This window comes from Limulus polyphemus, unplaced genomic scaffold (genome assembly GCF_000517525.1).
Source record: "Limulus polyphemus unplaced genomic scaffold, Limulus_polyphemus-2.1.2 Scaffold1571, whole genome shotgun sequence".
In the NCBI taxonomy this organism is placed as follows: Eukaryota; Metazoa; Arthropoda; class Merostomata; order Xiphosura; family Limulidae; genus Limulus; species Limulus polyphemus.
In genome coordinates, this window is record NW_013667181.1 from 14,908 (window position 1) to 33,809 (window position 18,902).

General features: G+C 33.6%; 1 protein-coding gene across 5 annotated transcripts in view; it reads right to left on the reverse strand.

Moving 5' to 3' along the window:
* The window catches only part of LOC106464148 (N-acetylgalactosamine kinase-like), a 49,599-nt gene that overhangs the window by 8,146 nt on the left and 22,551 nt on the right, over window positions 1–18,902 (reverse strand). For all 5 annotated transcript variants that reach the window (XM_022391830.1, XM_022391828.1, XM_022391831.1 and 2 more), the window contains exons 3-5: window positions 16,057–16,166; window positions 14,944–15,101; window positions 10,353–10,577 (exon numbers count right to left, since the gene is read on the reverse strand). In XM_022391830.1, coding sequence (XP_022247538.1) covers window positions 10,353–10,577; window positions 14,944–15,101; window positions 16,057–16,166 — 493 coding nt within the window. The remainder of the gene's footprint in view (window positions 1–10,352; window positions 10,578–14,943; window positions 15,102–16,056; window positions 16,167–18,902) is intronic.

Here is an 18,902-nt window from a genome sequence, read left to right on the forward strand (position 1 = left end):
AAGAGTGGGCGAAATCCCACAATCCCACAATCAACAAACTCCACGAAGTGAAAGGAAGATACACTAGATATTAATTAAATTATAAATATATCAATTCATGTGAATATGACTGAAAATTTTCATTTTTTCTGAAAAGGTGGTGTCTATTTACTTGTGACCACGCCGTGTATATCCACATTAACAGAAACATGAAGATGAAAAGTGCTATGTGTTCCTATTTGAAACAGTTTGCAAGAAAATGTTCTATAAGAAACCGGAAAGACAAAGAGGAATATTCAAGAAAAACAGAAAGATCTTGCATGTAAACATTTAGTCCATGAAAGCAACTCTGCAGCTGTTATGTATCTAATATTCACGCAGAAGACAAGAATCTGCCAAAGCCACATTTCCTGCAGATGATGAAACACTTTGAGATGGCATCAGAATACATTACTTAAGTCTTCCATTCAGCTAAAGGGAAACAGGAAAGTATTTCATTTGAGATACAATAAGGTGACATATTCAACTACTTTCAGTTTTGATCAAATCCTCAAAACTACAATGAATAACTAGTGTGATGAATAAAAATGATAAAAAGACACTGGAACACTATATAAATCATCAATAAACACTTACTTGCACAGTCTGATCATAACACAGTGATTTCCTATTAGTTTACATGGTAACTTATACCATTAATAAGACCATTAGGATATCACCAAGAACAGTCAAGTAGATAACCTTGATAAATATAAAAGATAGAAAACACATTTGTTGTCAATGAAATACTGGTAATTTAATAATATTTTTTATGATTGTTTGTTTTTGTTATACAAAAAAAACTCATAAAATCAGACAAAACCATCTAAATAAACAAAGCTCTACAAAGCTGTTGCCATCATCATTATATAATTAAAGGAAACTGATGTAAATATCTATAAGATGGTCCATATTTTAGCCACATGACTTCTGAGACAAGCAACAGGTGGGAGGTCAGTACAAAACTTCTGATGGGGAGATCTGATACACATCTTTCATATAATGGATTGCAGCCAGCTGAAATATCACAAATGGCTTTGTCTGTCTGTTAACCTTAGTGATACGTAACAATGCCCTGAATACAAACAGTTTGAGTTATTGATAACACTTTCCTGTTGCCAGTGAGAAAGCCCAATGAGAAAGAAACCTACATCCCAAAACTCAAGGAAATACATTTTCATTACTCTTATATCTTGCATTTTCAGAGAAGTATACAAACTCAAAGCACTACAGATAATATAAGGGTTAGAGCTCTTTATCTTTAGAACAATGTTCTAATCATGAATGAGATAAGGCATGCATCACAGATACATCATGACATTAAACGTAGGTTTGTTTGTTTGTTTGTTTTGGAATTTCCCGCAAAGCTACACGATGGCTATCTGCGCTAGCCGTCCCTAATTTAGCAGTGTAAGACTAGAGGGAAGGCAGCTAGTCATCACCACCCACTGCCAACTCTTGGGCTACTCTTTTACCAACGAATAGTGGGATTGACAGTCACATTATAACACCCCCACGGCTGAAAGGGCGAGCATGTTTGGTGGGATGCGGATTCGAACCCGCGACCCTCAGATTGTGAGTCGAGCGCCTTATCCACCTGGCCATGCCGGGCTAAACGTAGGTTTATATGCATTACTGCTAATGTGAGCAATGACGAAATTTTAAAAGTACATATACATGGTATGTGCTTTTATTAATTTCTTCTAATACATGTGCAAGGTTATATACAATCATATAAATATACACTCGAGAAGTAGCATATGAAGTGATAAAATAATCTAATCTTAATTTATATTTACAACAAAATACACACACATGTAGTCAACAAATGAAGAGAAACCTCGTATGAAATTTTAAATATAAAAATTAAATACATCTTTTTATAGATTACACAAAAGTACACAGATACCTGTACGTAAGAAAAATACATGAATATATACATTTCTTACTATATTACAAGAACAAAATTATAATATTTGACAATTAAAGCCCAGTTACATCCCTAGTATTACACAGTCTCGGAATATATTAACCTTAAAATGTTTATTTCTGGTTTTTGTTCTCCGATAAGAAGGGCTTCTTTGTATTTTCAAAAGAATCTTTATGGTAAATAATCATATACTGTCAGGTATAGATGAACTTGCTTGTTTAAATAGTGTTCTAGAACAAATATAGCAATGTCGTTTTTCCAAGGAATGAAACATTTCTCTCCAATATAGCTCTCATTATAAATGTTGCACCATATTTCAGATATACTACAATTGAGACACTTGAGATGTTCTAGCAGATTTAACTATGCATGTTGTTTCATTACATTAGTATATATACTAATGATATATGTAAGGGTAAACCTCACGTCCAACTTGTTCTGTATTTCAAATAATTTCATACATGTAATGAACAGATGAAGTTCTTATCTTGTAATCTCCTGGATTTAGTATTATGATGAGATACTGTAATTTGGAAATATTTCCTCAATGTCACTAACTGAATATTTAAAATAGTGACTAATAATCCTACAGTTTTTTTTTTTTTTAATTTTCTTCAAAACAGCTCCTATTAATTCTTTTCAAGTTCTTCTACTACCTCTTCTTTCTGTAGTTAAAGTAACATGAGTAATAATTAAGAAATTAAAGTTTGTCTATTGGTTATTAAAACAAAGCTATGGATTTTATCTTCCTATCTCATTAAACATCTAGATATTAATTGTTTAGTTCTTTAAGAAATATTCATTATGGATTTGACATAGCAATGGCCAGTATTTAGGAACTCACAGAATTATTTAAGGAATATATCTCCGAAAACAAAATAATTGACAACAATCTAGTAACTTCTGTAAGAGTACTACTAACAAAAATAGAAACATGAACTACCCGTCTGATTTGATTTTCCACCAGACACCATCACCTGCAAGTAGCAAAGAATTTAATTATGTTGAAGAACAATTGTGTGGTTAGTACTTTGTGAAACTGAGATGCCATTCCACACTGAAGATGATGGATGGGCCACTGCTGATCAATTACAAAGATGAGCTCCTTTCTGAAATAGTGACAATGGGGTGTGGCTTCCTACCAGACCAAAGGTTGCATAGTGGAGCAGCACCTAGTGGTGGACCACATCCTTCTTAAGCAGGGAATACTCTAAAAAATACTGTTCTTTTGTTATTTACAACCTTGTAGTAGAGCAAAGGATATCAGGAAAATCCACCACTGGTGGTGACGTGTTGTCAAGGTGGGTGAAATGTGTAGTGTAGCTAGGACTTCAAGCCATTTCTTTTTTGTCAAATATGTACATGAGATAGATATTACAATAACAGGTGGAGGTATGTGTAGCCCTGATCTGCATACTGAGGCAAGTCCAAGTCCCATCCAGCTGTAAACATCCACCAAGAACTGCTTGGGAGATACTGCAGTGTTCTGTACTACACTTCCATGTAAAATCCCAGTCCTACATTTCAAATGAGAGTTGGGTACAACCAGACTTTTACTGGAGAAAAAGCACCACTTGTGAAAGAAACTCTCCATACTGACAACCTCAGCAGCTGGGGAAGTGAGAATCTTCCTGTACTCTACTAGAAGAACAGGAGCAGAGGAATATGCATTGAGGAGAACACCAGTGAATGTGCATGGACCACTGTAATCAGGCATAATCATCTGGTATTAGGTCCACACCAAGAGACAGTGTAATGGGATACTACTACTAATGACAACAAGCACAAGTCAGGTAGGACAGGGACTACACCTGGTATTGTCTGCATTTTTTTTTTTAATATGGAAATAACCATGCCCATTATATAGATATATCATTGAAGCAATCTTACACAAAACCTCATCTCAACAATGGACATTGAGAAGAGGGACACATGGGTTTAACACTTTCTGTAACCACTCCCACTCCCTACTGCTCAATGCAAATTTCCAATAAGTACTCCTATGAAGCAATGCCAGCCACATGGTGGGTTCTGATGACACCAAACATAATGAATGTGGTATTTAGGTTCACATGTTACATTGGTGGGGAATTGTTTTTGGAATGTGTACAAAAAGGTTGGTATACACACAGTTGTGTCATGAAAAATGTGAAGGACATGGGGATTATAAAAGATCAGCAATAGAGCTGGAAATGAGTGAATAATTAGGCAAAACTCACCACACTAGAGCCTCTGGTAGACTTGTGAATAACAACCTGAGGTATACAAAAACTAGATGTTCATGAAACTGCCCAATAATGTAAGTAAAGGGAGATGAATGTGTTAGGTGTGGAGAAAATATCCAATCTCCTACCTGGGGAGCCCAAGTTTTGGAAGAAAAAAGTGGTCAAAGAACAACATCAATCAGTTCCTACGATATAAGAGTATGGGAGGCATCTAAGGCATAAATGTAAAAAGCAAGTAAATAGAGAAAGTATGTCTTCAGAGACAAATGATACAAAGAATAAAACAACTCGATAAGGGACTTTTAAGAGTCTGAAGAACAACACAAAGATCTCAGTTAGGAAGAGAGACTAGGCAAGTAAGAAGACTGACAAAAAAGGTCTTGAAGAGATCCATGAGAACATACAAAAGGAAGGGTTTAGCACCTGGTAAGAGGCGGAAGTTGTGGACAATGTTTCTCAGTAGCCTGCAATAGTTGAAATAGATAAGCCTTTGTCAAAAAGCCCCATAAAGGAGGAGGTAAGATGTGGCCAAGTAGGATGAACTGGAAAAAGAGAGTGTTGTAGAGATCAACAGCAGTAAACAGCCCATTTGAATTAATAGAGAATGAGAGTAGAAGGCCAACAAGAATGATTAATAAAATAAGCTACCATGTGATATAATCCCATTCATCTTTCAACAGACCTGACAAATTCCACATTTGAATATGAAGGTGCAAAACTCTGTCATGAAAAATTAGTGCCCAAGGTTAGCAGCAAAGGAACGTTTAAAGAAGGAGTGGAAAAGGTTCCCCCTGATGACAAACAACCTAGTGGTGGAAACCACAAATGAGCCAGCCAAGAAAAAAAAAATGTGAAGAACCTGACAAGATAGGCATAAAGAAAAATACTGAACCAATCCTACCTCAGAGCATCAATAGCCAGAACGTTTGAGTCTAGGATTGGTGGCCAAAAGAAAGGAAGCTTAGAATTACAAGGAGTTGCAAAATGTAAGGTCTCAAAATGAGAACAAATCCACTGGAAGACTGAGGGATGGATCCCGTCCAGTTGAAACAAGTGATTCACCACAAAATTCAAATCCCTGGGACATGACATGCCACTAGGTGAATGTGACAATTGTTGTCCTAATAATGGGATTACAGGATGAAAAAGCATAGATCCTGAGAGTAGGTGCCTCCTTGGCTGTTGATGTAGGAAATAACTGTAGAGTCACAAATGATAGAGAGGCATAAAGAAAGAAGTTGTACCAATTCTGACTCAGAGCATTGAAAACCATAGTGGTTGAGTTTGAGACTGGTGACCAGAAGAAGTGAACCTTGGAATTATGGGGAGTCACTAAAACATTGACCAGTGGGGTCCCAGAAAGGGAACAAATCCACTAGAACACTGATGGAAATGAAGGCCCAGAAGATGCACATTTTGATAAAAGGACCACATGATCTATTTGAAAACACAAGGGGTCATGGCTAGGTCAAAGGGCACAGAATGGAAATATTCATCTATTGTTAACACACCAGAGGAAATGATGGGACATGGACCAAATGGGAACTTGAAGAAAGGCATCCAAAACATCGACTTTCATCATCCACAACACATGAGATTGAGAAACAACTAAAGAGATTCCTAAACAACAAGTCATTGACAGAGTGCCAATTTTCTGTCTTCTTGGGGACAGCAAACATGAGGGGTTTTTTAGTATTTACAACAAACAAAAAATGACTCCACATCCTGAAGACATTAAAGATGTAGGTAAGTGAAGCAGAGAGAATAATAGGAGGAGAGGATAAGGAGAAAGAGGAGGTGAAGTATTAAAGTGTAGAGATAGACCAGAGAAAGGACTTGCACAACCCAAGAATTGCTGATATAGAGAGACTACAGTTAGGCAAAGCATGAGGGGCAGGCACCAATGGCCCCAGAGACCAAAATCAGCTCTAAAGATGAGTCACTAATTAGAGCTACGATGGCCTGTCCTGCAGGAGGGAAGGACCACAAAGCAACTGGACAAGGAACAGAAGAGGGGGTAGTCTGACATACTCCATGAAAACAATGGAAGATTGTTGGCAAGCAGTTTCAGCCCAGAATTCCAAGTAGTCAGAAACACCCCCAAAGATTTTATATGTAAGAAAAGGGGCAAGACAAAGGTCACAGACACAGGAGGAATGGAGGTGAGCATCCAAAAGGAAAACTCCCAACTGAGGAGATCCCAAAAACAAAGAAACGTTGTCAAAATAGAAACAATAATGCCAAACTCCTAAACAAATGAGAAAATGTGTCCCTACAATAATATCAGAATTATTATGGTGTGCCTCAGTGAAGAGATTTTGTGAAGGAGTTGAATAAAGGTCATGACCAAAGGCCACAGAAAAGAAGTCAAAAAGATTAGAAGGATGAGGAAAATGTTGATCAACAAGTTGACACAGAAATGCATCAGCATAGACACAGGGAGGGAGGGGAAAAGAAAAAGTCAATAGATGGAGATTGGTGAAGTAGAGGAAACCAAGAGTCATCAGGATTTGCTGGTTAAAGAGAATAAATGCCACACACCTGAGTAATAACCATACTAACAAAGGAGGAGAAGATACCTATTTCTCATTAGGAAGAGAACCAGAAGCAAAGGTTATAAGTAGAAAAGGCCACTAAAATTCTTCCATGGGTGAACCATGCTCCACAGAAGGCAACTAACACAGAATGATGAGGGACAGGAACTGGAGAAGTAGGCAGAAAGGAACCAATCATCTAATGCACAATAGCAGTAACTTCATGAACAGATAATGTGCTTCCAGTCACCACTGAAACAGGGATAGAAGATTCCTGGATATGAACATCTGGGCCTAATATCATAGAAGTAACACAGACTTAAGACTTCACAGTAAATTCCTAATCTCTAATCTATGGGCAAATTTGTTAAACTTGTTTCTTCTTTCTGATATATTTTATAAAAAAGAAACATGGTGGCTACAGAAAAAATTAACTTGCAACTAGGTGAATAGAATAAAAATGTAACAAGGACAAAGGTAACATAACACTAATTAAAAAAAAGTCAATTAAAGTAATGGGAAATTCTAAAAGCACAGGAAAAATAACATCTGAATACAAACAGTGCCAAGTAAAGAATAAGCCTGTTATTGTAAGTTACTGCTCATGGTGATTACTGCACATGAAGGTTGTATCATCTTTCTATTGGTGGAGGGCTACAGTATAAAGATGATTACATCACAGACTGACAATACATATAGACACCTGTAGGGGTGGGAGTTTGTTCAAGGTTTGTAGCATGCACAGGAAATTCTATGGCAGTTGTGTACAAGGTAATAGCTCTTTGGTGGTGCAGAGAAGAAAGTAATGTTTCTGAATTGCATAATTTACCAATGGTGTCACCATAACTACTTGTTTACATTTGATTGAAAACCCTTTTATTTTACAGGTAATCCAAAACAAATGAAATAAAACATTTGTTACGTCTCCGTTTGTTAATTAACTTTCCGTAACTTCGTTCCGACGAAACTTTAGCGACACAAGTCCTTACTTAATAAAACTGGTTTATTCTTTCCGAATACAACTTTACGATACACTTATTTTCAACAGTCACTCTATAACAAATGCTATATCAACGAGCGTCAACAATACTTCTGACTGCAGTTCAATTACTCACTATCTACACAAACATTACCTTCCCGTCACGTTGTCACCCTCTTTTATATACCTAACTACCCTATATCTAGTAAATGCTAGAGCATTCGCCAAAGTACATGATAGTTCTAGAAAGAAGAGGGCGTGAGAATAGTCACGTGATCTCGATGACGCAACACATTCATATGTAGTTTAAAAGTATATTATAGACAACAATAATCATGTTTTTATATTTTACATAAAATAAAAATGCATGTTGTTTATGCACATGTAACTGATGCTATTTGTGATATTCATGTGAGTTTGCACACCCTACTGTGGCCAATTAAAAGAAATATAACTGACTTAAGCAAAACACATCTTTATTTAATAGTCACTGTTACAAGCAGGATAACAGTCATAGTCTTTTTAACCTAAAATTGTTGATTAATTAAACATACCTAATAAGCAAAATAATCAATAAACAAAAAAATAAGGACTTTCAATTACAACAAAATGTTGAGAGAGAGAGAGAGTTATTATCAGATGTTTTTGAGCATTTTTGATTAATTAAACATACACCTTGGGGAGGAAAAAGAGAAGTGGAGCATCACATCAATGTTCCTTTTTCAACATTAAAATGATTAGTTTCAGTATACATATTTCATGTTTCATATTTATTATACAATAATATTTCTCTTATGACTTGTACATCAGGCATTAAGTACGTCACTGAAGCAATGCAGACACTAAGTGCCCCCCCGCCTACTCAACCATAATGTTCTGCTTCAATGCATGGAAGAAGCTGTACCATATAACATTTTGCCTTTTTTTTTTAATACAATTTTTTGTTTAATTAATGGGCATTATACCATCTACAAATATCAAATTTTCCATGTGAGTGACATTTGATATGTGATTACTATTCAGACATTGTAAAACAGTTTGTGTTAAAAGAGAAAGAAAAAAATCTAAACTGTCTAAATGCCACCTGATGAACTTTTGAATATTTTAAAGTTATCTTTGGGTTTCTGGCTAGTGAACAATCTTTCAATACAGCCCTACTTATATTTGTCATTCTTATACAACTGAAAACAAAAATTAAGTAATAAAAAATTTTAAAACATTCATACTGTTTAATCAAACGCAAGTTGAAATTTAAAGCTGTGATAAAAAAGGTGATAATTCAGAGATTGAACAAGCTAATAATCCAGTTATATATTTTAAAATTTGAAGAAATAACTTTTATGTTCAAATTTAAGTGAAAACAAATTGTAAAAATAAGCTAAAGCTCTCAGATAAATGTGAGTGAATGAAAACTGATAAGATAACTGATTACTGGGTTAACAATTTAATTAGTCAGTTTGTTTGTTATTATCAGTTCAGTTTTGTCATTATTAAGTTTGTGAGTGGACAAAAAAAAAAAGTGATACAAGAAAAAACCATACATACAAGAACAGTTAGCAAAGTGATGTTGCTGTAGTAGAATCTACTGCAAACTTAAGCCTATTTGCAAACATTAACTTGTACTCAAAGAAATAAAATACTTTTGTTATCATTAAGTGGACTAGACTTTGCATTGTTCTTTTCTACCGAATAATTCAAAAGAACCTGTTGAACAATAGGAACTGTAATAATTGGTTATCAGGGACAGCATTTCTTTTCCCTCACCTATTGCATAAAAATTTTGTTTTTCACTGTAATTTGTTTTCCCATTGTTCTATACTTTGCAATTCTTTCTCATTTTTCTCCCCTCCCCTCCTCTTCAGTGTCAAAATCCCTGCTTTCATCAGCCAGGTCTTATAAAAGACAGGACCATCTTCAAAATGTATACACATCTTCAGTCAGTTTGTTTTAGAATGAATATTTTCAAAGCAGACCAGCTCCATTCAGCCCATGTTGTAGTACAAGAAAAAGACTGAAGGCTGTTAGCCACAATGTCTAAAATATAGGAAGAACATGGGTCTTTCCACCATACGAACAAAGTTCCTTTGATTTCACACAGAGATGGCAACAAGTGCACTGTTTCTTGATTTAAAACTAGCCATTGTGTAATAACACACTGCTAATGATTATTATATTTTAAATTGGTCACAGCCATAATGAGGACATCTGCTGAATTAAATTCCTCATCATAAAGTAGTATCCATTTTTTTAGCAACTCAGATTAGCTAGGTTTGCTGCAATGTTAGGATTAATTTTAACAAAAAATTAGTTTGGCCTAAATGACTCAAAAGTTTTCACTTCTGACAATTGCTTACAATTAGTTAATTATTTGTCAAGGGAATTCATGAAATGTTATGATTTGACAGTGGTCAAATAAGTTTTCAATTGTCCAGCTTGCTAACCCTAATTTGAATTGTATTAAGCAAACAAGACAAGGATGAATATATAGATAAACCTAGATGATGTATACAATATTCAATTTGAATATACTTTTACAATTAGGATATCTCTAAATGCTAACTTAGTGAAACTCTTATAACTCTTAAAAATGATTGGAATGAATATCTGCATAAATATGTGCTACATATTGTCTATCACAGTTGTCATATTTTAATAGAAATGCTTACTTTAAATTCCTGCAAGAACTTTGTGTTTGCACTAAGCAGAGTAGTTTCAAATTCTGAATCACTTAGTTCTAAGATCTGGCAAACTTCAGTACGACTGTATGGGTTTTCATGAAGCACTTCCTTGACCTTCTTCTCCATCTGGTCTACAGGAATATTGGCAAATTCTTGTACGTCTTTCAGTTTACTTACTTCTGTTACATTCAGTCCACAAGCCTTGGCTAAAATCTAAAAATGTGTAACAAATATATTTACAACAAAAAGTGTTTAGAAGAACATTTCATAATAAACAAAGATAAGAATATCAATCTTTGTTTTGAGCTTAAAATAACCCCAAGTCAAAAATATTTACACAACAAAACATGAAACTGTTTCAAAAGATGAAGTACCTCATTAAACCCAAGACAAAATGCAGTAACACTTACAAAGAACCATGACTAAAATCTTAGAAAATTAGTTTTTCACATTTTTTCCTTCTTTTAGTTTTTCCTTATGCTTAATGCAAAATTTATTTGAAATATTACTTTTCAAGATTAGGTTCATGTTTTACTGCATATGTGATATTGGATACCTCTACCCAATAACTGGCAAGCTTAATAGCAATACTGATGGTATTTTTGCTGACATTTATTAGTGTGATTCATATGATGTTAGTGAGCCTGTAACCAACAAATTCATAGACCTACTAGGAATTAGGTGCATAAATAATTTAGAAAAATGTCCTTAAAAATATGACTGATCCAACTATTAATTCTAGGATTAATTGTTAAAGCTCATAATTGACAAAAATTGTTACCAGTAAAGCACAAAACAAAAGGAATTTGTATTTTTGTATATATTGTACATTTATGAAAAAGTAACATGAAAAACAATGATTTTGTCACACATCACTGAACTAGACCAATTTCCAGAGAATTTCATGCCTCATAAGTAACCCTAGACAAGGTCATATCAAAGAACTAAACTAGAGATCTTATACAGAGGGTTGAGTATGTTATATTAAAATTATTTTAAATATGCAAATCAGCAAGTAATGTTTTGTTTGTTTGTTTTGAATTTCCCGCAAAGCTACACTAGGGCTATCTGCGCTAGCCATCCCTAATTTAGCAGTGTAAGACAAGAGGGAAGGCAGCTAGTCATCACCACCCACCGCCAACTCTTGGGCTACTCTTTTACCAAAGAATAGTGGGATTGACCATCACATTATAACACCCCCATGGCTGAAAGGGCGAGCATGTTTGGTGTGACGGGGATTCAAACCCGCGACCTGCAGATTGCGAGTCGAATGCCCTAACCACCTGCCCATGCCGGGCCCAGCAAGTACTGATATTGTCACAGTAGAATAGCCTGAATCAAAACTATGTTATCATATTGCATGCCATTTCATAGGTAGTGCAATGCCATCAAAAACTAATCACTTTTATGAAGTGTATGTAACAGCCCTTTTCAGTGCAAAATATTCATACATTCAAATCATAAATGTGTTCAGATTGGTGCTTTAGAATTTTCATACAGGTATATCCTTTGTACACCTTAACATTACAAAACAAAGTTATAGTGATGAACTTGGAGCACCAGGACTATCAAGAAAAGAAGAATGAGGGACCTGCAACAAGTTGTGGTAAACACAGTGCAGAATCTTGTAACAAATGACAATCCACAAACAAAAGCATCAGTGGCAAAAACCATCCACATATCCCAGGCAACAGTATGCAATAAAATCAAGAAGAATCTTCATCTGTAAAAGTGACAATTCATTTGTACAGTCGTTGCTTCCACGACATATCTGTTCAACTATCATATACCTCAAGCAGCTGGCAAATGTAATAGGTATTCATGCTATTCCACATGAAGACATACTGGCCAATTCACTGGATGCAGTACCTATGGATTTCTGGGTGACTGGACCATTGAAAAGGGAACTGGGAAACCACTGTCCTCCTATACTAAGTGGATTATAGAAAACATGCATGGAACATTGGTTTGATTTGGACAAAACAGCCTTGTGACAGAGCATTTCACAATGGAAACTATGCTGGGTTACTATTAAGATGCAGAGATATCAGAGAGAGCATGACTGGACGTAGTGATTTCTTTAATTCACTATATTACAAATAGCCAATGTTAAGTGTGTATTTGAAAAATATTTCTGGAACATAATACTGAAGAAATAATTATTAATATTAATATGACCTATATCACATAGTAGTCACAAAATATAAAACCGATGTTATACGATATGAAAACATTTTTTTGAATGTAGTAAACTTACAGTGACATCTACTTTCCATGTTAATCTAATGATAATGTAGCAGACTTTCAAGTTTCTTTTTTCATGTTATCTAGTACACAACAATTGAACAATTAAATTTCACATATTTTAACATTTCTCAAAGCCTTAATGAAACAGTTATTTTTCTTTGTTAGGCAGACTTTGCTTAAAATAGAATATGAAAAATATACACAAGAATAAAAGAATTGTTGAATAAAGTATTAAAAATCTATAGTATTTTTCTTTTTTTTAAATAAAAAATGCATAATAACAGTAACTTGGCATTGAGACAAAATTATAAATTTTAGCAACATGTACAGTTTAAGTAACAAAATATATTTGTAGCTCAATGTGATAGTTAATTAGCAGACTGCACAAAAACAATATTTCAAAAGAAAATAACATTTCAAAAGCAACACTCTATTCAAAAGTGCACTTAACTATACAGATATTCTTACAACTACAAATACATTTATTACTTCAATCTATGTTAAAAATGCTAAGAGGTTCTTAAAGACCCCCCCCCCCCCAATACAAAATCTTCATAGATTCTGGTATGAATTACTGCATATTATGTTCTCCTCTAAAAGTGTCCACTGAACTTATCTTTCCAAATCATGCCCGTAGTTGCTTTTACTGAGTGACAAGTTATAAACAGGAAACTAATTTGTTGAAGGAATGCTATGTGAAATATGATGATGAGAACTCTCAAACCAGAGTATTCTAACTATGTCACCCCATAATCATGGAAACATGTACAGAGTGTTGAAAACACATCAGAAGGTCTGAAACAATGCTTATTCAAGGATAGGAGTTATGTTTTATAAATAACTGCTATACATTCTGAACAAATACAAGATAAATATAACAGCTTCTTTTTTTAACAAATCTACAAACATAAGTGATAGAATTAAGCCACAGATTTGTTGCCATATACAAAAAAAAAAGTTTTTCATACTTAACACTTTTCTAACTAATGCCAGAATTAGGAATATGTATTCATAATTTCAGCAAGATATCAGTCTTTTGTTCAGTAGGATAAAAAGTGATTAATAAACTTAATTTTACACCCTTCATTCTCTAGTTTACAAAGGTCAATATGTAATGGACAAGAATTAATGCCAAACACCATTTTTTCAATAAATAACAAAGGCCTATTGCTTATACTTCTCAAAATTAGCTAAAATTAACTTTTTTTTTAAATTTTAACATTCCTTTAGGTTTATACAATCATGATTAGAGAATAAGAATTACATTTAGGCATTAAATAAGTCTACGGTAAAACAAATTTTATTTTAGCTCTTTTAACTGAAAAAAAAAATTTTTTGATTTTATAATGAAAAGTTAATATACTAATTTTATTGTAGTAAAGTTGCCATTTACCTAAGTTATAGCTAGTAAACAGTTATAGCTGTTGATATTTTGACAAATATCTATTGATTATAGGAAAATTGTAGTAAATAATATTGGTATTTTACAAAGAAACATTTACATTCTATCCAAAACATGATTATCTGTTTACATCAAATGACAAGGCAACCATTTAGATCTTAAAACATGTTGAAAGCTACCCAATAAAGATGTATGTGAAACATATCAAGCTCCAATAGTTATCTTCAATTCACCATACATACATTTTTCTTCAAAAGAACATCTTATTTCCGAACCATTTTTTTTTTCTCTCTTCAGATCAGAAGTACGTTTCACTATTATTAACATATTTTAGGGGTTTATTACTAAGTATCTTTCTACAGTTGTTGTTATTTCCATTCTCAGAAATAAATTACTTAAAATAATGTGATTAAAGAACAGCTAAATTAAGAATCTTCTCAAAATAATTAAGAAAACCATTTTTGGAAAGAGTTCCATATGGCACCCCCACCCAAAAATTGTCGAATTGCCTGGATAAAAAAGATTCTGAAAAGGGTTTATGTTTATTTGACCATTAGCCAATACCAAACATTGTTACTATTTTATACGAAACATTTTTCATCTAACCATTACCCAATACCAAACATTGTTTGTCTAACCATTATCCATTGAGTGGGGGTGCCATATGGAACTCTTACCCCATTTTTTATATAATGAAAATGAATTATGAAAGCTATTTACTTTATTTTTTATTTCAGAGCAAGTAGATGGCAACAAGACAATTGACAAAAAAATCAATGTTACAGTATATGCTCTTCCATACACTCTTCTACAGAGAGACAATTTGGAAACTAAGTGGAAAGTAGAATCAGAAAAACACAAGAAATATCATAATATGAATTCCAAAGAATTAAATTTTTATTAATTATTACATAAGTAAATGTTCTTTACTTGAGTTGCAAGGCGACACTCAACAACCCGAATGTTATAGTGTGATGTTGCTGCTTTGTTAATCTCAACACAGCTGTTGGCTATGACAAAAATGGCTCCTTCAGGTAACAGGACATTAGTTGTTTGAAGTGGATTGAACTCGATAAGCTTAGCTGAACCTGGACATTTTTTTTTATAAAAAACAGAATCACCGATTTATATATATATATTCATATCTTTATACTTATGTATTTAAGCACAAATATAGAAATTAACATACAAATATAAGTGCATGTATATAAGGATAGCTCTCATATATTCACTCCTACAGTTTCCATTTTTAAATTAATAAGTTGAACAATTGCAAAACAAACATTAAAAGAAGAATAACATGCTTACCTTTTCACTTACATGGGTACATATGTCCTTCTAAAACAACAACAACAACAACAGTTAACAACTTTTACCACCATGGAATGGTATTCCCCCTTCATATTTCCCACAGTTTATCAGTTTAAAGTTTTGATAAATACTGAAATATTAAAATGTGTCTTGTGTTTTATTGCTTATCTAAAAATAAAGTACTGGAGGAGTTGTTTATCTATAAATGTGGGAGAGTTAAAAAACAAAATGTTTTAAAAACTGCATCATAATGCCTAAGCCATAAAAATTAAATATTTATTGTACATTACACACACACACACATATATATATATATATACATGTTTGAAGAAACAAAAAAACTGGGTTAATACAGCCTTCACTCTGCACAAGTTATCACTCAGTAGAGATGATTAAGCAGAAGATTCTAGAAATCCCATAAACTTTAACCCATAAAGTTCTGTTTTTTTTTAAGTTCACCCCTTTTTGTCTTTTTGAAGTTGACTGCTGAAAAGTGTAGCTCATGTGATTAGTAATCTGTAGAGATTGCAATATTTTTTCAAAGCTTCATGTTACTAAGTAACAGACAATATATTATAATGTGCACTGTATCTTAAAAAATACTACATATATGTATATACTTGTACATATAATAGATATGCATGCAAGTACAACATTTTGATTTCATAAATACTGAATTTTATTATTGTACATTATATGTGTTATTAGTGGTTAAAGTTCAAATTTCATCACCTGGTTCTGCAAGAACAGATATAGCATGATCCATCCCTCCACCCTCTGTTCCTATATAACGTTCACATTTGGAACTCAAGGATGCAAGCTCCAATTTTGAAACTGACAGACTGACAAAAATAAAGAAATCATAAAATAAAAGTTTTGTAAGTCTTAAAAAAAAATTAAAACACACAGCATTTTGAAACAAACAAAATTCTCAAAATTATACCACATCAAAAAAAGCAATACTTAAAACAACTGTTTTATAGCTTTATCCACAAAATATTGATGCATAATTAAACATTTTCAGATTACTACATGAATAAAAGAAACAATTAAAAATTAATTTAAGCATACAGTGTGGAAACTATAGAAGAAACTACAACAACTGATCCAATACAGATACAACTAAACTAATGAACTTTACATTTGCTTAATAAAATTTACATCCACTAAATTCACTGTGAAGTGCTTTCGTCTTCTATCATACACGTTGATTATTTATTTAACGGTCATTATATTTTCAGTCCTATAAGACACATTAGGAAAAGACATATATAGCCAGAAGATCCTTTACATAACTTAGCTCTATAATGAAAAATATTACTTTTATATAATGTTTATCAAGAGTTTAGCATAGATAATAATAAATTTAATTATAACTATGGTTTACAAAAGCCATCAGACCTGAAAAAATAATATAAATTTGCAATGTGCTTTCCAAAAACTAGTTTAAAAAAAATTAAGTTTTTGTAAAAAACTGTAAAAAAGTAAAAAATAAAATCTTCTTTTCATTATAATACTTTGTTTATTAATAAACAATATATGAACACCAAAATAAATGACATGATTAGTTAGCTGAAATATGACACACTGAAATAATAACAAAAACAAAACATTAAAAACTATGTATGATAAAATCATTAATGTGAAGTCAAAATTTACTGGCCTTCAAGTTCACATTGTAAAGTGGCCTAATGATCCAATAGGGATGATGGTCTAAAAACACCCCTTCCCTAAAAAAAAACCTGGTAGCACACATTCATACATTGCCTTGATACTGGTGCACATGAATGGATTGAAAGCATTAGAGGGAACATTGGTCAGCTCCATTGTTTTTCCAATTCAAGTTACTGGTTTACACAGAAGCATCAATAACACTGGTAGATCTTGCAAAATATTAATCCATGTAATTAAAACCATCGCTATGGCCAGTTGATGCTGAAATTCATTCTAGTGAATAGTGATAAACTAAAAGTGATTGTAAAGGTAAATTTAACACAAAGGTTAGGCAGCATCACTTATAGAAGGTCTCTCTCTCCCATATTCACTCTAGCAATCCATTGTTCCTGGGCCCAATCTGACTAGTAACAGATAACTGTCCTATGGATCATCAGTTAATTGTTTGCAGAGGTAAAATTGACTAATACGTTTTCTAGTATATCCATCCTAAGTGTGCCAATGCTAGAACTGAATTTGGCAATAACTGCCTTGTGTCACAGTACCCTCATATACACAACTGATATCCCATGGTTTGCTAAGGATAAAATATAGTACATTAAAACAGTGTAATGTGGTTATAGAACCTATGTATGAAATGGACGTCTTCCCGTCTAAAAATACAAGCAACATTAGCTCAGTCCAAGGAGAGATGAAGTCTCAATACTGTTTAGTAATTATGGGTGATCAGTTATCTGTTTCACTGCTGTAATTGTCATCAGAACAATAAGCTAAGTAGAAGTAACCAAAACTAGTTATATTGTATCTTTCCACTAAATCTGAAAAGAAATATGCAGTTACCAACACATTTTAAATCAATGGTTGAGGATTATGCAAATAATCTGAATCCAATACTGCAACAGCAACTTAATGTCTTGGTATTTGGTTGAATATGCCTATGTATTCATGGAACTAATTGGCCTATTGGGTTAGGATAACAATGACCCAACACCCACATCCAATTGGACAATTGCCACACAGGCGTCCTTGAAGTAGTAGGGATGTGGTCAGTGGTATGATACAGCTGATGTTAAAGGATGGGATCATACAACTTTCAGAGAGTGTTTAGTTATCTCCAGTAGTGACTGTTGGAGAGGAAAAAGGTGCACCCAGGATCTATGTTAATTCAAAGTAGGTGTAAGCAGCAACTCACATCAACACCTTTCCTTTGCCATGAACAGATGAATGTCTGCCCCATTGAAAGGTTTGTTAGTTCCTCACTTTAGATCTGGCATCCAGACACTTGCAAGTAGAACTGGATAATGAGAACAGACTTAAGATTGCTTTTAGCACTAGAGATGGCTTGTATGAATTTTGCAACATGCTATTTGGCCTCTGTAATGCACCTGTACTTCTGAAAAGCTAATGGAGCTTTTACTGTAGGGACTGCAATGGAATAAGTGCTTGGTCTATATACTGATGATGTCTTACTTAGTGTTTGGTTGCACATTTAAGTCTGTAAATGTGAACCTTAAAATGGTATTCCAACAGGTAAAAAAAAAGAAAAAAAAAGATTGGCTTCAAACAGAAACCAGGAAAGTGTGCACGAGGATGGAATTTGTTGGTAATATTGTGTGTAGGAATGGAGTTTCCACAGTTCCTGCTAGGATAACAACAATGAGAAACTGGCCTCAAACCATGACTAAATGAGAATGCCACAGATTCCTTGGTTTTGCATCATACTATTGACAATTTTTGTGGCCAACTGCTCCAAATTTTCTTCATCAATATCAGCACTCACTAAAGAAAAAACACACTTCAGATGGAGTGAGCAAGCATTTCAGTCCCTGGATTATACTTCAGTGGAAGCCCCAGTTCTGGCATATCCATGGCAAGACTGTGAATTCTTGTAAAATACCATTGCC